At 45.0% G+C, this 16,704-nt stretch overlaps 1 protein-coding gene across 1 annotated transcript in view; it reads right to left on the bottom strand.

Moving 5' to 3' along the window:
• Positions 1-15,507, bottom strand: part of LOC136677428 (phosphorylase b kinase regulatory subunit beta-like) — a 30,604-nt gene extending 15,097 nt beyond the window's left edge. The window contains exons 1-9 of the mRNA XM_066654943.1: positions 15,052-15,507; positions 13,093-13,176; positions 8,578-8,682; positions 7,513-7,595; positions 4,406-4,496; positions 3,309-3,367; positions 2,044-2,206; positions 850-931; positions 78-135 (exon numbers count right to left, since the gene is read on the bottom strand). Of these exons, the coding sequence (XP_066511040.1) occupies positions 78-135; positions 850-931; positions 2,044-2,206; positions 3,309-3,367; positions 4,406-4,496; positions 7,513-7,595; positions 8,578-8,682; positions 13,093-13,176; positions 15,052-15,507 (1,181 nt within the window). The remainder of the gene's footprint in view (positions 1-77; positions 136-849; positions 932-2,043; positions 2,207-3,308; positions 3,368-4,405; positions 4,497-7,512; positions 7,596-8,577; positions 8,683-13,092; positions 13,177-15,051) is intronic.
• Between the last annotated feature and the right edge of the window lie 1,197 nt (positions 15,508-16,704).

Here is a 16,704-nt window from a genome sequence, read left to right as displayed (position 1 = left end):
ACCCGGAGACGGAAAGGTTCAGTGAATCTGAACAGTGTTGAGACGTGTGAGTGTGTGTTAAATGACTGGACTCTGACCACAGCTTCCTGCTGCCCGCCTGCCGGTAGATACGCTCCAGCTCATCCTTTAGATTGTCTGCGCACACACGCACACACACACACACACACACAATCACACACAGAGAAAAGAGTTTATGTTAATCTTAGCAAACAAATAGAAATATTAAATATCTGTACTTTTAATAATATCCATCCTCCTCCCCCCACTGTCCACTGGGAGACCTGAGCTGATATAAATGAACTGAGACTGAGAGTAGGGCTAATATTGCTGACACAGACTCTCTCTCTCTAACACAGAGCCCTAAAAACCTCTATTTAAGCAGTTTGTGACGAGCGCAGGGATGTGGGGCCCGTCTGCAGCTCCACACTCCGCACAAGCCTCACACACACCACTGTGTTCAAAACACGGAGCGTCCATTTCCTCCCGAGAGGAGGATACTAATGAGGAGAGTTGAAATCAGACGACAAAAGACCATTTATATCGATACAAATATTAAATATGACCAACTACAGTCTATAATATTTTAAATGAGTTTGTTTAATTTATATGTTTATTTAAGTTTGTATTACACTTGAAATGGGAGATGCATTTAGCATCCAATCCCTTGTTTTTCTGATAAATAAGTCCCTTGATTTCACTCAGCTGTGTGAGCATTAATGAGGTTATACCTCTACACCCCCCCTGTCTTTCTGGGCAAGGCTCATTTGTAGCTGCTTCATGAGCACCTCTAACTCTAACTGAAGCCATTTCTGGACGTACTGCCTACGTGACGTGTTTGCTCCAGTTTACCGTCTCTGCTGAAGAAGTCAGGACCCTCTTTCTTCAGGAGAACGCTGGCGAGCTGGGCCTGGCTCGCGAGACACTCACAGTCCTGATGAAAACAAAACACATAATAGAAACATGGGACTCGTACCTTCACACACGGGGCAGTTTATACTATACATGCCCTGTGTAGGGTTAGAGCTGAAGAGTGCTGTCTACCTACTGCTGCAGTGTATCAGCCTCGGCCCCTGTTCCTCACTGGAAAGGGACCAACACTGGACACACTGGATTAAGAAAAGTGTACTCCACACTCTCAGAAAACCTCCCTGTGGAGGACATTCACAGTGCTGTTAGGAAGGGAACATAATTGTGCCATATTCCGTATTAATTGTTGATTTTAAAGATGTGTGGATTGCATTCGTCCCACTTCTTCTCCGTTTATTTTTCACAGATCTATAATGAAAGTACCCCCCTCTCTTTCTCGAGAAGAGAATGTAATGAGCCTTTAGGGAGCACAACTGCGGTGCCTTTAAAGGTATCTTTACACTGTTTGTACCTTTAGTGACAATAACGTACGTCTACAGTACCCTGTTTCTGAGAGTGTATATTAGCAGTGTGTATTTACAATCGCAGCATTTGCCACCATTTTGCCAAACCTTGGCCTTGGTTGAGGGCGTTTGTAGATTAGCAGGGGAAGCTCTGGGGCTCAGGCTGTTGTAACAGCTAAGCCCAGGGAGTAATGAATGTTTGGCCCAAATCTGCAGTTCTCTGGCCCAAATTTGGCCTTGAACGACGGTGTTGACTCAGGGGGAGTCTGGCTGCCTCACGTCTGTGTTATATGGCGCAGATGTCAGGTGTTGTGGAACAAATCACGACCAAATCAGAACTTGGCTCATCTCTGTCTCACACAACACATGCTGTAACCCAAGTCAAGCCTGGCTCACGAGAGTCGGCCCATGTCCGGCTCACACAACACTTGCCAGTGCTGTAACTGAGCTGTAAAGTGCAAAAAAGTGAGACGGATTTGGTCCAATCCTCTTCTTCAACTTGAGAAATAATAGCAGCAGCAGGGAATGACCACTAACATCAAATAAGACTCAACGCTTTGTTTTACAAGGGGTTGAATTTGGTTAAAATGCTGCTTAACCTACGTAGGCAACAGAAGGCAAGGGCACTCGCTAAATGTCGGGACACACCCTTCTCCCCTTTGACCAGACTCACGTTAAACTTCTGCAGGATCTCGTAAGTGGGTTTGTGGCTCCACTCCTGGATGTTGATCTCAGGCTGCTGCTCCAGGTCCGAGGCGTTAGGAGTGCTCGTCTGACGCTTCACCTTCGAGTGTTTCGGCATCTCCAGCTCCTCAAAGCTCTTAAACTCGGGAATCCTTCAAAAGCAGCAGACAGAGCTGACGTTAATTAACAGAATCCACGTCTAAGATTTCACGTCTAATAACTTGTTTCACACAACGGAAGACAATTATAAGAGAGAATGAGCAACAGTGAGCCTTCAAGCCGGTGGGCAGCCTATTCCTTTTGTTCAATGCTAGTCAAGTTAGCACTGTTTAGCAGTGAGGAGCGAGGAGCAGAAGCTCTGGTTTTTAGCCGTTTTCACTCTGTTCTCTTTCTTCTCCGTTTTTACTCAGTGCTCTTATTTCTTCGCGCTCGTTGTGTCTGTTTTGCTGAGTTTAACCTCGTCTCTGCGCTCTCACATAAACACAGGTCCAGCGCTGTGATTGGACAGACTCAGACGAGGGGGCGGGGCCATTCTAAAGTCTCGTTTTATCCCGCTTTTTTTCTGACTCAAGCAGCGCACAGAAAACTGACTGGTTGTGTCTTGTTTCACAGTGTGTGGGTTGGTGGGCTCCAGATCTCCGTAATTACTGTGCACAGGGGTTAACACGGAAGTACTTTACAATAATGTGTCCCCTTTAAAATAAATCACATTTCCAGTTTAATTTGGGCAATAAATATCAAGATTCAGCGGAAATCTAGGACCCTGTGGCCTGTGTGATAAGGTTTATTTCCACTAGCATCTCTACAGGTTTATTAATGACGTGTTAGCACTAAGCTAACACGGCTTAGCATAAAACATCCACTCTCTGTGTCAAAACACTGACAGATTTCTCTGTCAGTTCCTAACCCTGCTGGCCTTCAATCCAGACCCTGAATCACCAAGTTGTAGCCACACAGTGACATATAATTATAGCTTTTTTTAAATGGAACTAATATACAATTAAACACAACAAGTGCAATGAGCCTATCACAGAAAATGGAACAGAATATTACAGATATATAGATGGTCCAGAGAGTCCAGGTGGCTTTGTCACTGCCGACATCACCGTGAATAAACATGGCATTATGCTTCCAGGCAGTGTGTTAGCAGTGTTAACGGTTCTGGGCTCCCTTTAAGGTGGACTGGCACATGATTACCGCCCGAACAAGTGGAACACCAAAGCAAAGGTCAGACACAGAATAGAGGGTTCTTACTCTGCTTCATTGACGCGCAGGAAATCCAGCTGTTCCACCACGGCTCCAGAGATCAGGGTCTGAGGGATGGGGCACACACACACACACACACACACCTCGATTAGGAGCCTGGCTGAAGAAAGCTCAACCTGAGCAGATGGGCCCATATCAGCTGGCCATATGGGAAGTGACTAAATACGCCAGCGGATAAATATTCAGCACAACACCGGGGACACGGCCCAACACTGTGATTCCTGCCAAACTGCAGCCTTTCATACACAGAGAGAGATATGACAGCTCTACACTCCACCCATAATAATGAGAACTGCAGCACCACTGAGAATACCTCACTTTAACTCAGACACGACACGACCAGCCTCACGCTGCTCCTCCGACGTTTCTTTCTGAAATGAAGGGCATTAATCAGGACTTTCCTCCCATTTTCCTGCAGTAACAGCTTCTACTCTTCTGAAAAAGGCTTTAGACTAGATGTCGGAATATTGTTGCAAGGATCTGATTGATGGCAGCCCCAAGAGTTAAAACAGTGAGGTCAGGTCGACCAATGCATTCAGAGGCATTCAGCAACGACGCTGTAGCCCCACCCATTCTTAGTGAAGTTATAAATATTGTTTCACATTTGGCTGATTATTAATGAAGCTCTATTCCGGGCAGCCAATAGGAACAAAGCTCATTTACATATAACAGGTAGTGTCTTCTTGATTATATGGGACAGAAAGTGATGCAACAGCTGCTTGCTGACATTGACATAAAAAGATATGTGAAAGACTAAAAAACAAGAGAGAAAGACGATTGTAAATAAGGCCACATGCAAATGACTTCATGCTAATTGGCTGCCACCAGCTTCCATTCACTGTTAGCCACATTAGCATGTTTGTTCAAGCTGCTCCTTTAATGACATTTTGAAGAAGCAGGTCAAATAGAGCTAATCTGCGTTCGCTAAATGATGCTAATACATGTAAAAGCACACATTAATGGACACGAGGCCATGAATATTCAGGCGGCTGCGCTTCCTGAATAATATTTGAATACATTTGGCCACATTTCTGGTTTTAAAGCAGGGTTCATGTTAATATTTTTTTTCATAAACAGAAGCCCACCTGGAGTCTGTCCACGTGGACCTTCACTCCTCCGATGACGCCCTTCTTGAATGAGGCCAACATGTCCAGCACAGGGTTAAAACGGCTCCCCCTAGCAGCCGGAGACAAACAGACACGCTCTTCTGTAGTTTACAGAACGTTACATTCAGTTTACACAGACGAGAGATGATGAGAAATGATGAGAAATTACCCTTCTCAGTTACAAAAAAGTCTAATTTAAAAGAAATACAATCATAAAATAAAACTATTCCGATAAAAACTGGAGGTTTTAAAAGTTTCTGGATGTGAGTTCTTTTATAATCTACTTTATATTAGGTGTTATCTGTAGCATAACTTTAAAAATTACAATTTTATTCACTGGAAAATAACCTAAAAATGTCAAACATTCACACAAACTGACATCAAAATACCCGTCTTTAAAGGAACACTATGTAAGAGTTGCATTTGTTGCTCCTGGGGCTCCCCCTAGTGTAACTCATATTTACAGCACTGTACTGAAATCAATGGGGAGGAGGAGGGAGTGGGAGTGGTTTCCTGCCCTCCTACAAAATGTACATAGTGCAGTACATAGTGCTAAACCCTGAGTGACAACGACAGAGACTCTATGCTTCCTGTTACAAATTAGTGGTGAATTAAAGCTGTAATTTTAAAGTAAAACAATTCTGCTGTTCCTTTAAATTGTGTAAACCAAACTCTCACATACATTTGGATGCAATAACAGGAAAGGACAGAACCATCACATGCTAGTTTTACGTGTCTATAGTTGCTCAAACGCAGTAACAGATTTTAGTTTTACGTGTCTGTAGTTGCTCAAACGCAGTAACAGATTTTAGTTTTACGTGTCTGTAGCTGCTCAAATGCAGTTAAAGATTTTGTTTAACGTGTCTGTAGTTGCTCAAACGCAGTAACAGATTTTAGTTTTACATGTCTGTAGTTGCTCAAACGCAGTAACAGATTTTAGTTTTACGTGTCTGTAGTTGCTCAAACGCAGTTAAAGATTTTGTTTTACGTGCCTGTAGTTGCTCAAACGCAGTTACAAATTTTGTTTTACGTGTCTGTAGTTGCTCAAACGCAGTTACAGATTTTGTTTTACGTGTCTGTAGTTGCTCAAGCGCAGATACAGATTTTGTTTTACGTGTCTGTAGTTGCTCAAGCGCAGATACAGATTTTGTTTTACGTGTCTGTAGTTGCTCAAACGCAGTAACAAATTTTGATTTACGTGTCTGTAGTTGCTCAAATGCAGTTACAGATTTTAGTTTTACATGTCTGTAGTTGCTCAAACGCAGTTGCCAGTTTTGTTTTACGTGTCTGTAGTTGCTCAAACGCAGTTACAGATTTTAGTTTTACATGTCTGTAGTTGCTCAAACGCAGTTGCCAGTTTTGTTTTACGTGTCTGTAGTTGCTCAAACGCAGTAACAGATTTTAGTTTTACGTGTCTGCAGTTGCTCAAACGCAATAACAGATTTTGTTTTCTGTGTCTGTAGTTGCTCAAAAGCAATAACAGATTTTGTTTTCTGTGTCTGTAGTTGCTCAAACGCAGTTACAGATTTTAGTTTTACGTGTCTGTAGTTGCTCAAACGCAATAACAGATTTTGTTTTACGTGTCTGTAGTTGCTCAAACGCAGTTACAGATTTTAGTTTTACGTGTCTGTAGTTGCTCAAACGCAGTTACAGATTTTAGTTTTACGTGTCTGTAGTTGCTCAAACGCAATAAGAGATTTTGTTTTACGTGTCTGTAGTTGCTCAAACGCAGTAACATATTTTGTTTTACGTGTCTGTAGTTGCTCAAACGCAGTTACAGATTTTAGTTTTACGTGTCTGTAGTTGCTCAAGCGCAGATACAGATGTTGTTTTACGTGTCTGTAGTTGCTCAAGCGCAGATACAGATTTTGTTTTACGTGTCTGTAGTTGCTCAAACGCAGTTACAGATTTTGTTTTACGTGTCTGTAGTTGCTCAAGCGCAGATACAGATGTTGTTTTACGTGTCTGTAGTTGCTCAAGCGCAGATACAGATTTTGTTTTACGTGTCTGTAGTTGCTCAAACGCAGTTACAGATTTTGTTTTACGTGTCTGTAGTTGCTCAAGCGCAGATACAGATTTTGTTTTACGTGTCTGTAGTTGCTCAAGCGCAGATACAGATTTTGTTTTACGTGTCTGTAGTTGCTCAAACGCAGTTACACATTTTGTTTTACGTGTCTGTAGTTGCTCAAACGCAATAAGAGATTTTGTTTTACGTGTCTGTAGTTGCTCAAACGCAGTTACAGATTTTGATTTACGTGTCTGTAGTTGCTCAAGCGCAGATACAGATTTTGTTTTACGTGTCTGTAGTTGCTCAAACGCAGTTACAGATTTTGTTTTACGTGTCTGTAGTTGCTCAAACACAGTTACAGATTTTGTTTTATGTGTCTGTAGTTGCTCAAACGCAGTTACAAAGTCTGTTACATTTGTGAGTATTGTTTTACAAACTCAAAATCGTTTTGACCCTTTTTTGAATACTTCTTCCTCATGGAACTCATTACCAATCAGTTCTTCTCACTCGCAGCTTTCAAACTACTTCCTTTTTAGGATCTGTTCCGTTTAATAAAACAAATACAAACAATTGTATTTTTACTGTGACACAACAGTTACCATAAAATAACAAAAGAGCAGGAGAAGGTTTGAACTTTGAAAAAGGCTTTAAAACGTATTTGTACGCCTAATGAAATCACACAAACATCGTGTAGTCCACCCTTTAACATCAACATTTCACTGATGTCCTACACTCAAATGTACACCTTGTTTTTTTAAAGGTGCTGATAAATCGGTGTAAAACCTGACGTCAGAAGCTGCTCAAACTTCAGCCCCCTGTGTAATATCTCCACTAACGTTCTGTGTGATCCTCTCTGAAACACGAGGGCTCCTTTCGCACTGTTGAAATGCACACAACCCATAAACACAGGGTGTAACCTTGTAAACCAGTTGTGTGTGTGAGGTTTAAACCAGACCCTGGTCCTAAAGCCTCAGTACACCCTGAGCTGTGCTACGGTTTCACATTGGTTTGAACGGGACATCGGCCAGTGCAGTAGTTTGTTCCGTGTGATGGATGAGGGTAGTTTTATAGGCCTTACTTAATGTTATCCTCCCTGATGAGCACCAGGAACAGCGGCCTTCCGGGCATCTTCCAGCACTGTTTAATGAACTGCAGGGCATTCTGCAAAAAACACCAAAGACTCAGGATGAAATATATTCATAATAAGAGAAGAGAACCATGCTTTGCATACGGAAATAATAAAAAAAAAATGTACGAAAGAACTGTGGATGGTTTTTAATTCAATGAGGTCCTCAGGGAACCCATCAGGACGTACAGAGATGTGACTTCTTCTGTAGAAGGGAATATTGAATATCAATATTATCTAATATTACATTCATCCATCAACCATGGCTTTAAAATGACCTCCTCCTTTCAAAACTCCCTGTCCACTTTAGCAGCTCCACTGACCACACAGGAGCACGCTGTCATTCTGCAATTGCAGACTGCACTCCGTCTGTTGCTCTGCATCCTTTATAAGACCCATTTTCCCCCTGTTCTTCAGAGCTCAGGACCCCCACAGAGCAGGTGTGATGTGGTGGTGGATCATTCTCAGTGCTGCAGTGACACTGACGTGGTGGTGGTGTGTTAGTGTGTGTTGTGCTGGTGTAGAGTGGATCAGACACAGCAGTGCTGCTGGAGTTTTTAAACCCCTCAGTGTCTGGACCGAGAACAGTCCACCGACCAAAAACATCCAGCCGACAGCGTCCTGTGTCACTGATGAAGGACTAGAGGACGAGCGACACACACTGTGCAGCGACAGATGAGCTACTGTCTCTGACTTTACATCTACAAGGTGGACTTGAAGATCTTCGCTCTCACACAAGTGTGGATAATGTTAGCATCGTTTAAACTTCAAATTACTAATACATTTTTCACACTGTAACCTTGAGGTTGTATTAGAGTCATTTTACAGATGGATCTAAAGCCAAATTGGAAGAACATTATTTTAAAATGAGATTCTGCACTTTTAAAAAGTCCAGAGGAGATGAAGCGTCGAGGTCTGATATTTAAACTGAAGAGTTCCCATCTCCTCTGAGACATACATGAGACACTCCCTCCGTCCTTTCAGAGCTCGCCCACTCGTGACATCACCACGGCTCACCTTGATGTCATCGATCAGCAGCATGACGTCCTGAGACAGGTAGAAATCACTGAGATCAAAAACGATCGGGTAACACACCACCGTCTTTCCCAGGATACGATATATCTGTACGACAGAGAGAGAGAGAGAGAGAGAATTACCCACAGTGTGATGGATTAGTGTCTGAGGCGTACCTTTCCTCAGACAGCGGCTAAAACAAGTCATCCATTCCAGAGCTGCAGCAGGGAAGTCACACACACACACACACTTGTGAGGACATTCAAAGAAATTTTTTTTGATAACTGTAACTAACTAATGCTACACCTAACCCTAAGTTCAATGTGAGTGACGGGGTGAGTGTGTGAGTGACTGGGTGAGTGACCAGGTGAGTGTGTGTGTGACCGGGAGAGTGTGTGTGTGTGTGACCGGGTGAGTGTGTGTGTGACCGGGTGAGTGTGAGAGTGACGGGGTGAGTGACCGGGTGAGTGTGTGAGTGACCATGTGAGTGTGTGAGTGACTTGGTGAGTGTGTGAGTGACGGGGTGAGTGACCGGGTGAGTGTGTGAGTGACCATGTGAGTGTGTGAGTGACTTGGTGAGTGTGTGAGTGACGGGGTGAGTGACCGGGTGAGTGTGTGAGTGACCATGTGAGTGTGTGAGTGACTTGGTGAGTGTGTGAGTGACGGGGTGAGTGACCGGGTGAGTGTGTGAGTGACCATGTGAGTGTGTGAGTGACTTGGTGAGTGTGTGAGTGATGGGGTGAGTGACCGGGTGAGTGTGTGAGTGACATGGTGAGTGTGTGAGTGACCGGGTGAGTGTGTGAGTGACTGGGTGAGTGTGTGAGTGACCATGTGTGTGTGTGTGAGTGACCGGGTGAGTGTGTAGTGCTCTGTCCAGGGTGTGTTCCTGCCTTGCGTTCTGCGTAGACTCTGAACCCTGCAACTGCGACTGTGATGTTCAGTTCATTAAAGCTCATAAACAGCGGAGAGAGAGTCCAAGGCTCTTTAAAGTGAAGCTGAAGACAGCTGAGAGACTCCGAGGTAGTTTCTAATGACTGATCTTATCTCAGCGTGTCCTTCACAGAGAGAAAAACACACACCGCGGACTCTGAGGAGGAGGAGGAACACCAGCTGTAAATGACGACGACTTCTTTGCTTTTGGTGTGGATCTGAATTTCCAGCAGATGCCTCACACAATGTTTAACAAATCACTGAATGAGACACAGCTCCTACTCATCAGATCGTTTCTGTGAGCCTTTGATGACATGAAAAACAATAATCAGATCAGGTTGAGATCAGATACAGGTGTCATGGTGCTTTTCGAGTAGGGACTAAACCGTGGCGTGTAAACCTTGCAGAGCGCTGATCGTCCAGAGAGAGTCGTCACTCTACGCCACGCAACGCAGACGACCAGCACCAACTCTCCATCTGTAAAATCTCCAGCTGCAGCAGAGATCACGTTTGTTTTTAAATGACGCCGTGGTCTTTTGAAGAGGTTCAAACGCTCCTTGGATCGGTGGCCGACGAAAGAATCCAGCGAGAGCTGGACGCTGCAACAAGGAAGGAACAAACTCTACTGATCTGTCTGAACTGATGACGGAGCTGTGTTCAGTCCCAAACAACAACAACACGCCGATACACCATGAGTAAACACCGCTTAACGTTACCGCCGCCGTTGTTGTGGTTTCCAAAGCCCACTGTTCCTCTTAGAGACGGTGTTAGAGACAACACTGATACATTCCAGGGGGGAGCTGTGAGAGTGGGAAAAGAACCAGTGACGAAACAGAGAGTAGAGTCCAGTGGAGTAGGTACCATGCAGTGGAAAAGCAAACACTACCCCACAGCCCAAGCTCGAGTGGCACTGGACATCGTGACCTTAGGCTCATCTGTGTCTATTCCAGAGCATCCCATAGTACGTACATAGTCAAAGCTTTTCCAAGGACAGTATTTGTACTGTAACAGTAGTGTGTGCACCTTAAAGTGTTAGAGTTAACGGATTATAAGAGGTGTCTAAAAACATTTAGACGTATCCTGTAGACAGATTAGACTCGTTATTTTTAATCTTAGTAAATAAGCACCAACTCCAGGACCCTGAGGAGTGCATTAGACATCACAGCGCATAGAGTTTCCATCAGAAAAACGGCAGGGAGAAACAAATGGAGTGTTTCATAAACAGATGAATCAGGGACTGAAGGTTTGGGCTGTTATTACGCTCCATTACGTGCAGCGAGGAGAAAACACTGCGCTCAATCACTTCACTCACAAACTCACGCAGTTAAGCATCAGCACTTTCCCAGTATTATTTTTTCTCCAGCATTTTATGTTTTTATTGATTTCATAAATTATAAAACCGCCGGTTCATTGTGGGAGTTAAATGTTTGCCTTTTTGGGGCTTTTAGGTGTGATTTCTCTTTGTTCAATCAAAACGAATAAAAATAAAGAAGTAACACCACCACGAGCCCCACAGCAGTGTTCTCCCCCTGTGTAAACAGCTCTGTTCAGAACGCCCGCTTTCAGCACCTGTTCCTTTAAATGATAATGAGCCGCTCGCTGTTCACCCCGACCCCGAGCGCACAGCAGTGAGGAGCGAGGAGCAGAAGCTCTGGGTTTTAGCCGTTTTCACTCTGTTCTCTTTCTTCTCCGTTCACATTTCTGTGATTTGGTTTGTTTCACAAAGTTTAAAGCAACACTAGGTACTATCTTTATCTTAAAATTACAGCTTAAAAATTACCGTGACCCTCCACTGAGATTGGAGCCTCTGTCTTGGTTACTAAGAGCTCGGCACTGCAGAAAATGTACTATGTATCTTTTGGAGGAGGGTAGGAATTCAACCACTCCCCTCCCTCCCCCGTTCCAAACATGCCAAATCTGACCTAGCGTTCCTTTAACCTCACCTTTGCGCTTGTTTCACGGTGTGTGGGTCGGAAGGCTCAGGATCCCAGAATATTTCCGCTTTAAAGATTTTGTTCCCACGCCTTATTTAAGTTGATCCCACACATTAAATATCTCATTCAAACACCTTAAGTCTTTTCCATGCTTTAGTTTCACTCTGAAGGGGCGTCGCCAGCAGGGCTCTGTTGGACTCTAAGGGCGTTTTATTTGTGAGCACTCGATCTAAAGGCTCTACGTAAGTAAGAATATTAAAAATACGCTTTAAGACGGATAAAGACGGCTTCTGGAAGTTATCCCCCGTGGATAAAGGAGGGGATATTTTAAAAATCTATTGCTGTAGTTGAGTGAGATTGTTCTACTGCATCGTTTCTGCTAAAACCTTTAAAGCACTGAAGATTTAAACAGAAAAAGGCTGCAGAGGTGCTCTCTGTGTGTGTGTGTGTGAGAATGAGACACACACACAGATAGAGAGAGAGCTAGTTGCTAGTTGGAGGAAAGGAGGGTTGCTCTTCATTGTTGCCATGACAACCCCTCCAAGACTTTCCTTTCATTGTCAGTGAAATTTGTGAATCGCAAACAAACAATGTTTATCAGGTGTCGCTGCCTCTTTACGGAACAAGTTCATTTCTGGACTTAGTTTCTCCAGTAAAATAAATAAAAACATAGCTATTTCAACAACTTAAAGCAACACTAGGTAAGATTTGGTGTTTTTGCTCCTGGGCGCCCCCTACTGTCGCAGAGCGTAATTTACTTTTAGAGCATTGTCCTAAAAAGGAAGGCATTGGCGGTGGTTTCCAACCCTGCTCCAAAAGCTTCATAGTGCAGTTTCTGCAGTGCAGAGTCCAGAGCAACGACAGTGGCTAGAAATACTAGTGCTCCTTTAAGATGAGGATTGTCCAATGGCAATGTCCCTCAGCTCTTTTACTAAAGGACAGACTTAATTCTGGGCCGGAGGTACTTGGCTAAACTGTGAAACCCTTATTTGAGGAACATCCCACAACGTTGCACCAAATAAACTCCACTAAAAACTCCACTAAAAAAATGAAAGCACTTAATGTTTTCATCTTTTAGAGACGGAACATCCAGCCTCTCCAGTGCTTACTGTGTCCACGCTTTCCTTTAATCCCAGCTTCCATTCTGGCCACGAGACTCGCTTTCAGTTTCCTAAAGGAACCTACAGCCACGCCTCCAAAGTTCAGTCTCAGAGGTTGGTTGCAGTTTCTGATTCTCCTGATCTGAGACGATCCTAGTCCCACTCAGTGGTGTTGGAGTCCATTGTTGTGAGAAGCACTAGCAACATTTCTTTTTATTATTATTATTGTTATTGTTTTGTGTCTACTTCCTTTTCCCTGTGAGGCTTTGCTCTCTACAGCTGCACGTTCTTTCAGACCCAGTGTTGATCTGATCGTCTCACAGTGGAAGGAGGTCTGGACTGAGAGGTTCAGATCTGAAGCAAGAGCTGAGGTTGTAATAGTTGTGAACTGAAGGGGACAGTTTTGGTGCGAGGCGCTGGTCCTTCGTGGCTTGTTTTCTCTGAATCTTTGACACTGATGAACAGCTTGAAGTAAATGTCCTTCGTAAATAAATAAATAAACAAAGGAAGGTGGCCTCTGAAGAGTTACGTACTGTACATAGGGCTGTACTTACCTTACAAGTCCCAATGCAGCCCACGGGCCTGTCTGGACGCCCACTAAGCCCCAGCTTCTTATTGACTGCAAGGAAGCGATACGCCTGGAGAAACACACACACACACTTAGTATGAGAAGCCTGATTCAGAACGTCCAGCTGCATGCTGAAACATGCTGAAGTCCAGCTCGGTCTGACAGCTGGAGTTGGCCGAGTGTTCAGGGCGGAGGAAGACAGGAGCTGGTGGAGTGAATGCTAACAGAGAAAAAGACAGCGGGATCGATACGGTGCGTGGACAAACACAGGAGAGATGCCTTCCTTCACTTCACATGGTAACCAAACGGCTGTGGAGATGATTCACTGCTACCTAGGGGTGATTACCCACCACCCCCTGCACCCCCTCCCACCAACCAGACACTGTGCATAGACTCAGTCTGAGATGATGGTAATTCACCCCCTCCCTGGCACAAGTCTCTCTGTGAAAATCAATATTCCGTTGTCATGCCTCTGACTGCGGGAAACCTGTCTGTCCGAGTGCCAGCATTCATTTCACAGGGAATTTCCTGCCTGCACTGGCTCCACATCACCTCTAGATGGAGCTCTGTGTCCCTGCAGCACTGGGATACCACTTGGGGGGAAAAAAAAGAGCACTAAAATTTAACGGAAACAAAAAGCTTCTCATCGTGGAAGCAATAGGCAAAAACGGACCATAACGTGGTGTAAACTGCCAAGAAAATTACAGTCATCGGAGGGAGGAGTGTGTGTTTGGAAAAGGGAGAGAGAGAGTGAGACAGTGGGAGAGAGGGAGAGAGAGAGGGGGGGGGAGAGAAAGGGAGAGAGAGAAGGAGAGGGAGAGAGAGAGAGAGAGAGAGAGAGAGAGAGAGAGAGAGAGAGAGAGAGGGAGGGAGAGAGAGAGGGAGAGAGAGGGAGGGAGAGAGGGGGGGAGAGAGAGAGAGAGAGAGAGAGAGAGAGAGAGAGAGAGAGAGAGAGAAGGGGAGAGAGAGGGAGGGGGAGAGAGGGAGAGAGAGGGGGAGAGAGAGAGGGAGAGAGAGGGAGAGAGGGAGAGAGAGAGAGAGAGACAGGGGGAGAGAGGGAGAGGGAGAGAAAGAGAGCGAGGAAGGAGAGAGAGAGAGAGAGAGAGAGAGAGAGGGAGGGGGAGAGAGAGAGAGACAGGGAGAGAGAGTGAGACAGGGGGAGAGAGGGAGAGAGAGAGAGAGAGAGAGAGAGAAGGAGAGGGAGAGGGAGAGAGAGAGGGAGAGGGAGGGAGAGAGAGAGAGGGAGACTTTTTTTTTTGTCTTTTAGGGTCCTTTATTATCAACAGTTGGACTCAATATTCGTCCAAGTTCAATTTTGAAACATAAAAACTACTTGTAAACAACACTCACACTATAAAACCTGGGTATATATAAAAAAAAAGTGCATTTAAATGAAAACTGGATTAAAAATTAGTTCACCATCACATACAGAACACACCCCTCCCCCACAGCACCACACCTCCTCAAACACCTCCAGAGTTTTCATGCACTTATAAAAATTAAAATCAATAAGAATCCTTGATCTCACCAGTCTGATAAAAACCCTTATGACCTCACTGTCAGTGTCCTGTTCCACCTTGTTTTTTCGACTGATGTAAATGGCCAGTTTCGCTTGACCAAGGATAAAATTCAACAATTGGCTCTTGGCCCTCTCCTTCTTGTTGTATTTAAAACCCAGGATAAAAGTGTGCACGGTAAAAATCACATTAAAAGCCATAAAAGCTGTCTGTAAAAAATCAAAAAGGGGACGTAGCCTAAAACATCTCATAAAAGCGTGAAAGACAGTTTCCCTCTGTGTGCAAAAAGGGCAAACTGGTGCAACCTCAGGGTTTAAAACAGAGATAAAAGAGTTGACAGGTAAAATCCCATGTAAAACCCTCCACTGGAGGTCAGCAGCTCTTTTTGTTAACGGTGGCTTGTACAACGCTCTCCACTCAGGCTTTACATCATCACCCAGAGATAGAACCTCCCTCCACGGCGTGTCCACCCTCCCATTCAGTCTCTTTTTGTTTAGCGCTTTCACGCATGCTCTGTACAGCAGCTTCCCGGATGCACTGTCCAACTTCATACAGGACTCCCCCTTACACTCCAGCAGGGGCCCCTCGCAGTCCTCCAGGTCAGGGGCCAGGATGAGAGCAGGAAAGGGGTCGTCCTCTGCAGGCCTAGTCACCCCTGCACCGTAGTCTATCAACATCCTAAGTTCCTCAGGGGTCAACGCTGTCCTCCACTTGCACAGAGACCGAGATACCACGCGCAGAGACCTCAGGCCTAACCGTGCAGTCAGTCTCTCTGTACCGGAAAGATCAGGTCCCGCAGTGTCCACCAGTTGACGCAGTGTGGTGACCCCCGAAGAAACCAAGACTCTGGTCAGTGCAGGAGTCGACAGGCCTGATATGTCCATCCGGGCGCCGTGAAGCAGAGGTTCCTCCAGCAGCCAGTGCAGCGTTGTACTCTCTGGTCCTTTGACTTTAAAAAAACTCCATATTTTAAAAAGCCCACGATAAAATGCAGGTAAACCAGCAGTGTTCAGTAACTTTGGGTTCATTAAAAACAGGGTCCTGTCCATCCCCAGGCCTCCCACTGTGTGCAGGATCCTGCAGGCTACCTCCCTCCAAACCAGTTCCTTAGGGCCAGTAAACAGTCTTTTGTGCAAACTGGAGGCGGAAGGCAGCCACCCTGCTGGCTAAATGAATGAGCCCCTGCCCTCCCTCATCCTTGGGAAGATGAAGAACTCCCTGAGGAACCCAGTGAAGTCGATCCCAAAAAAAATCCACCAGCATAGCTTGAAGATTGGCCAGCAGGCCTGGTGGGGGATCGACACACGCCAGTTTGTGCCATAGGGAGGACGCAGCCAGGTGTTGATGATGAGAACTCTACCTCTGTATGACATTTGAGGGACCAGCCACATCCATCTGTTGAGTCTCCCCTTCACCTTTTCCAGCACACCATCCCAGTTCCTTTCTTCAATAACACTGTCCCCCAAATGCACACCGAGGTATTTAAACCCGCCCGTCCCCCAGGCCAGTCCATCAGGGAGTCTGGGTTCTTCACCTTCCCAGTCCCGAGTAAAACTGCTTCGCTCTTTGCCCAGTTTACCTTTGCAGAGGATAAAATGTTAAAATCATGTAAAACATCAACTAAAACATTTAGCATCATCTTGAGCACTGATAAGAACAACAAGGTCGTCTGCATAAGCAGAGACATGTAATGGGGCAGTACAATCTGGAACATAAAAACCCTCCAGTCCCTCCCTCAGCTTACAGAGCAGGGGCTCAATGGAGAGTGAGTACAACATACCCGACAGTGAACAGCCCTGTCGGATCCCTCTAAAAACTTTAAAGGAGCACATAGAACCACCGTTAACTTTCAGCACACTCTCAATGTCACCGTACAGAACCTTGATCATGGCAATAAAAACCAGGGTTGAACCAAAGCTCTCCAGGACCTTCCAGAGATACCCGTGTTCAACCCGGTCAAAAGCCTTTTCCTGGTCTAGAAATATGAGACAGTCTTTAACCCCAATAGCCTGGAGACGTCCAAAACATCACGAATTAAAAAACGTTGTCAAAGACAGACCTACCGGGTACACAGTACGACT

This window comes from Hoplias malabaricus, chromosome X2 (genome assembly GCF_029633855.1).
Source record: "Hoplias malabaricus isolate fHopMal1 chromosome X2, fHopMal1.hap1, whole genome shotgun sequence".
NCBI lineage: Eukaryota > Metazoa > Chordata > Actinopteri > Characiformes > Erythrinidae > Hoplias > Hoplias malabaricus.
This window is presented reverse-complemented; position numbering and strand designations above follow the sequence as displayed.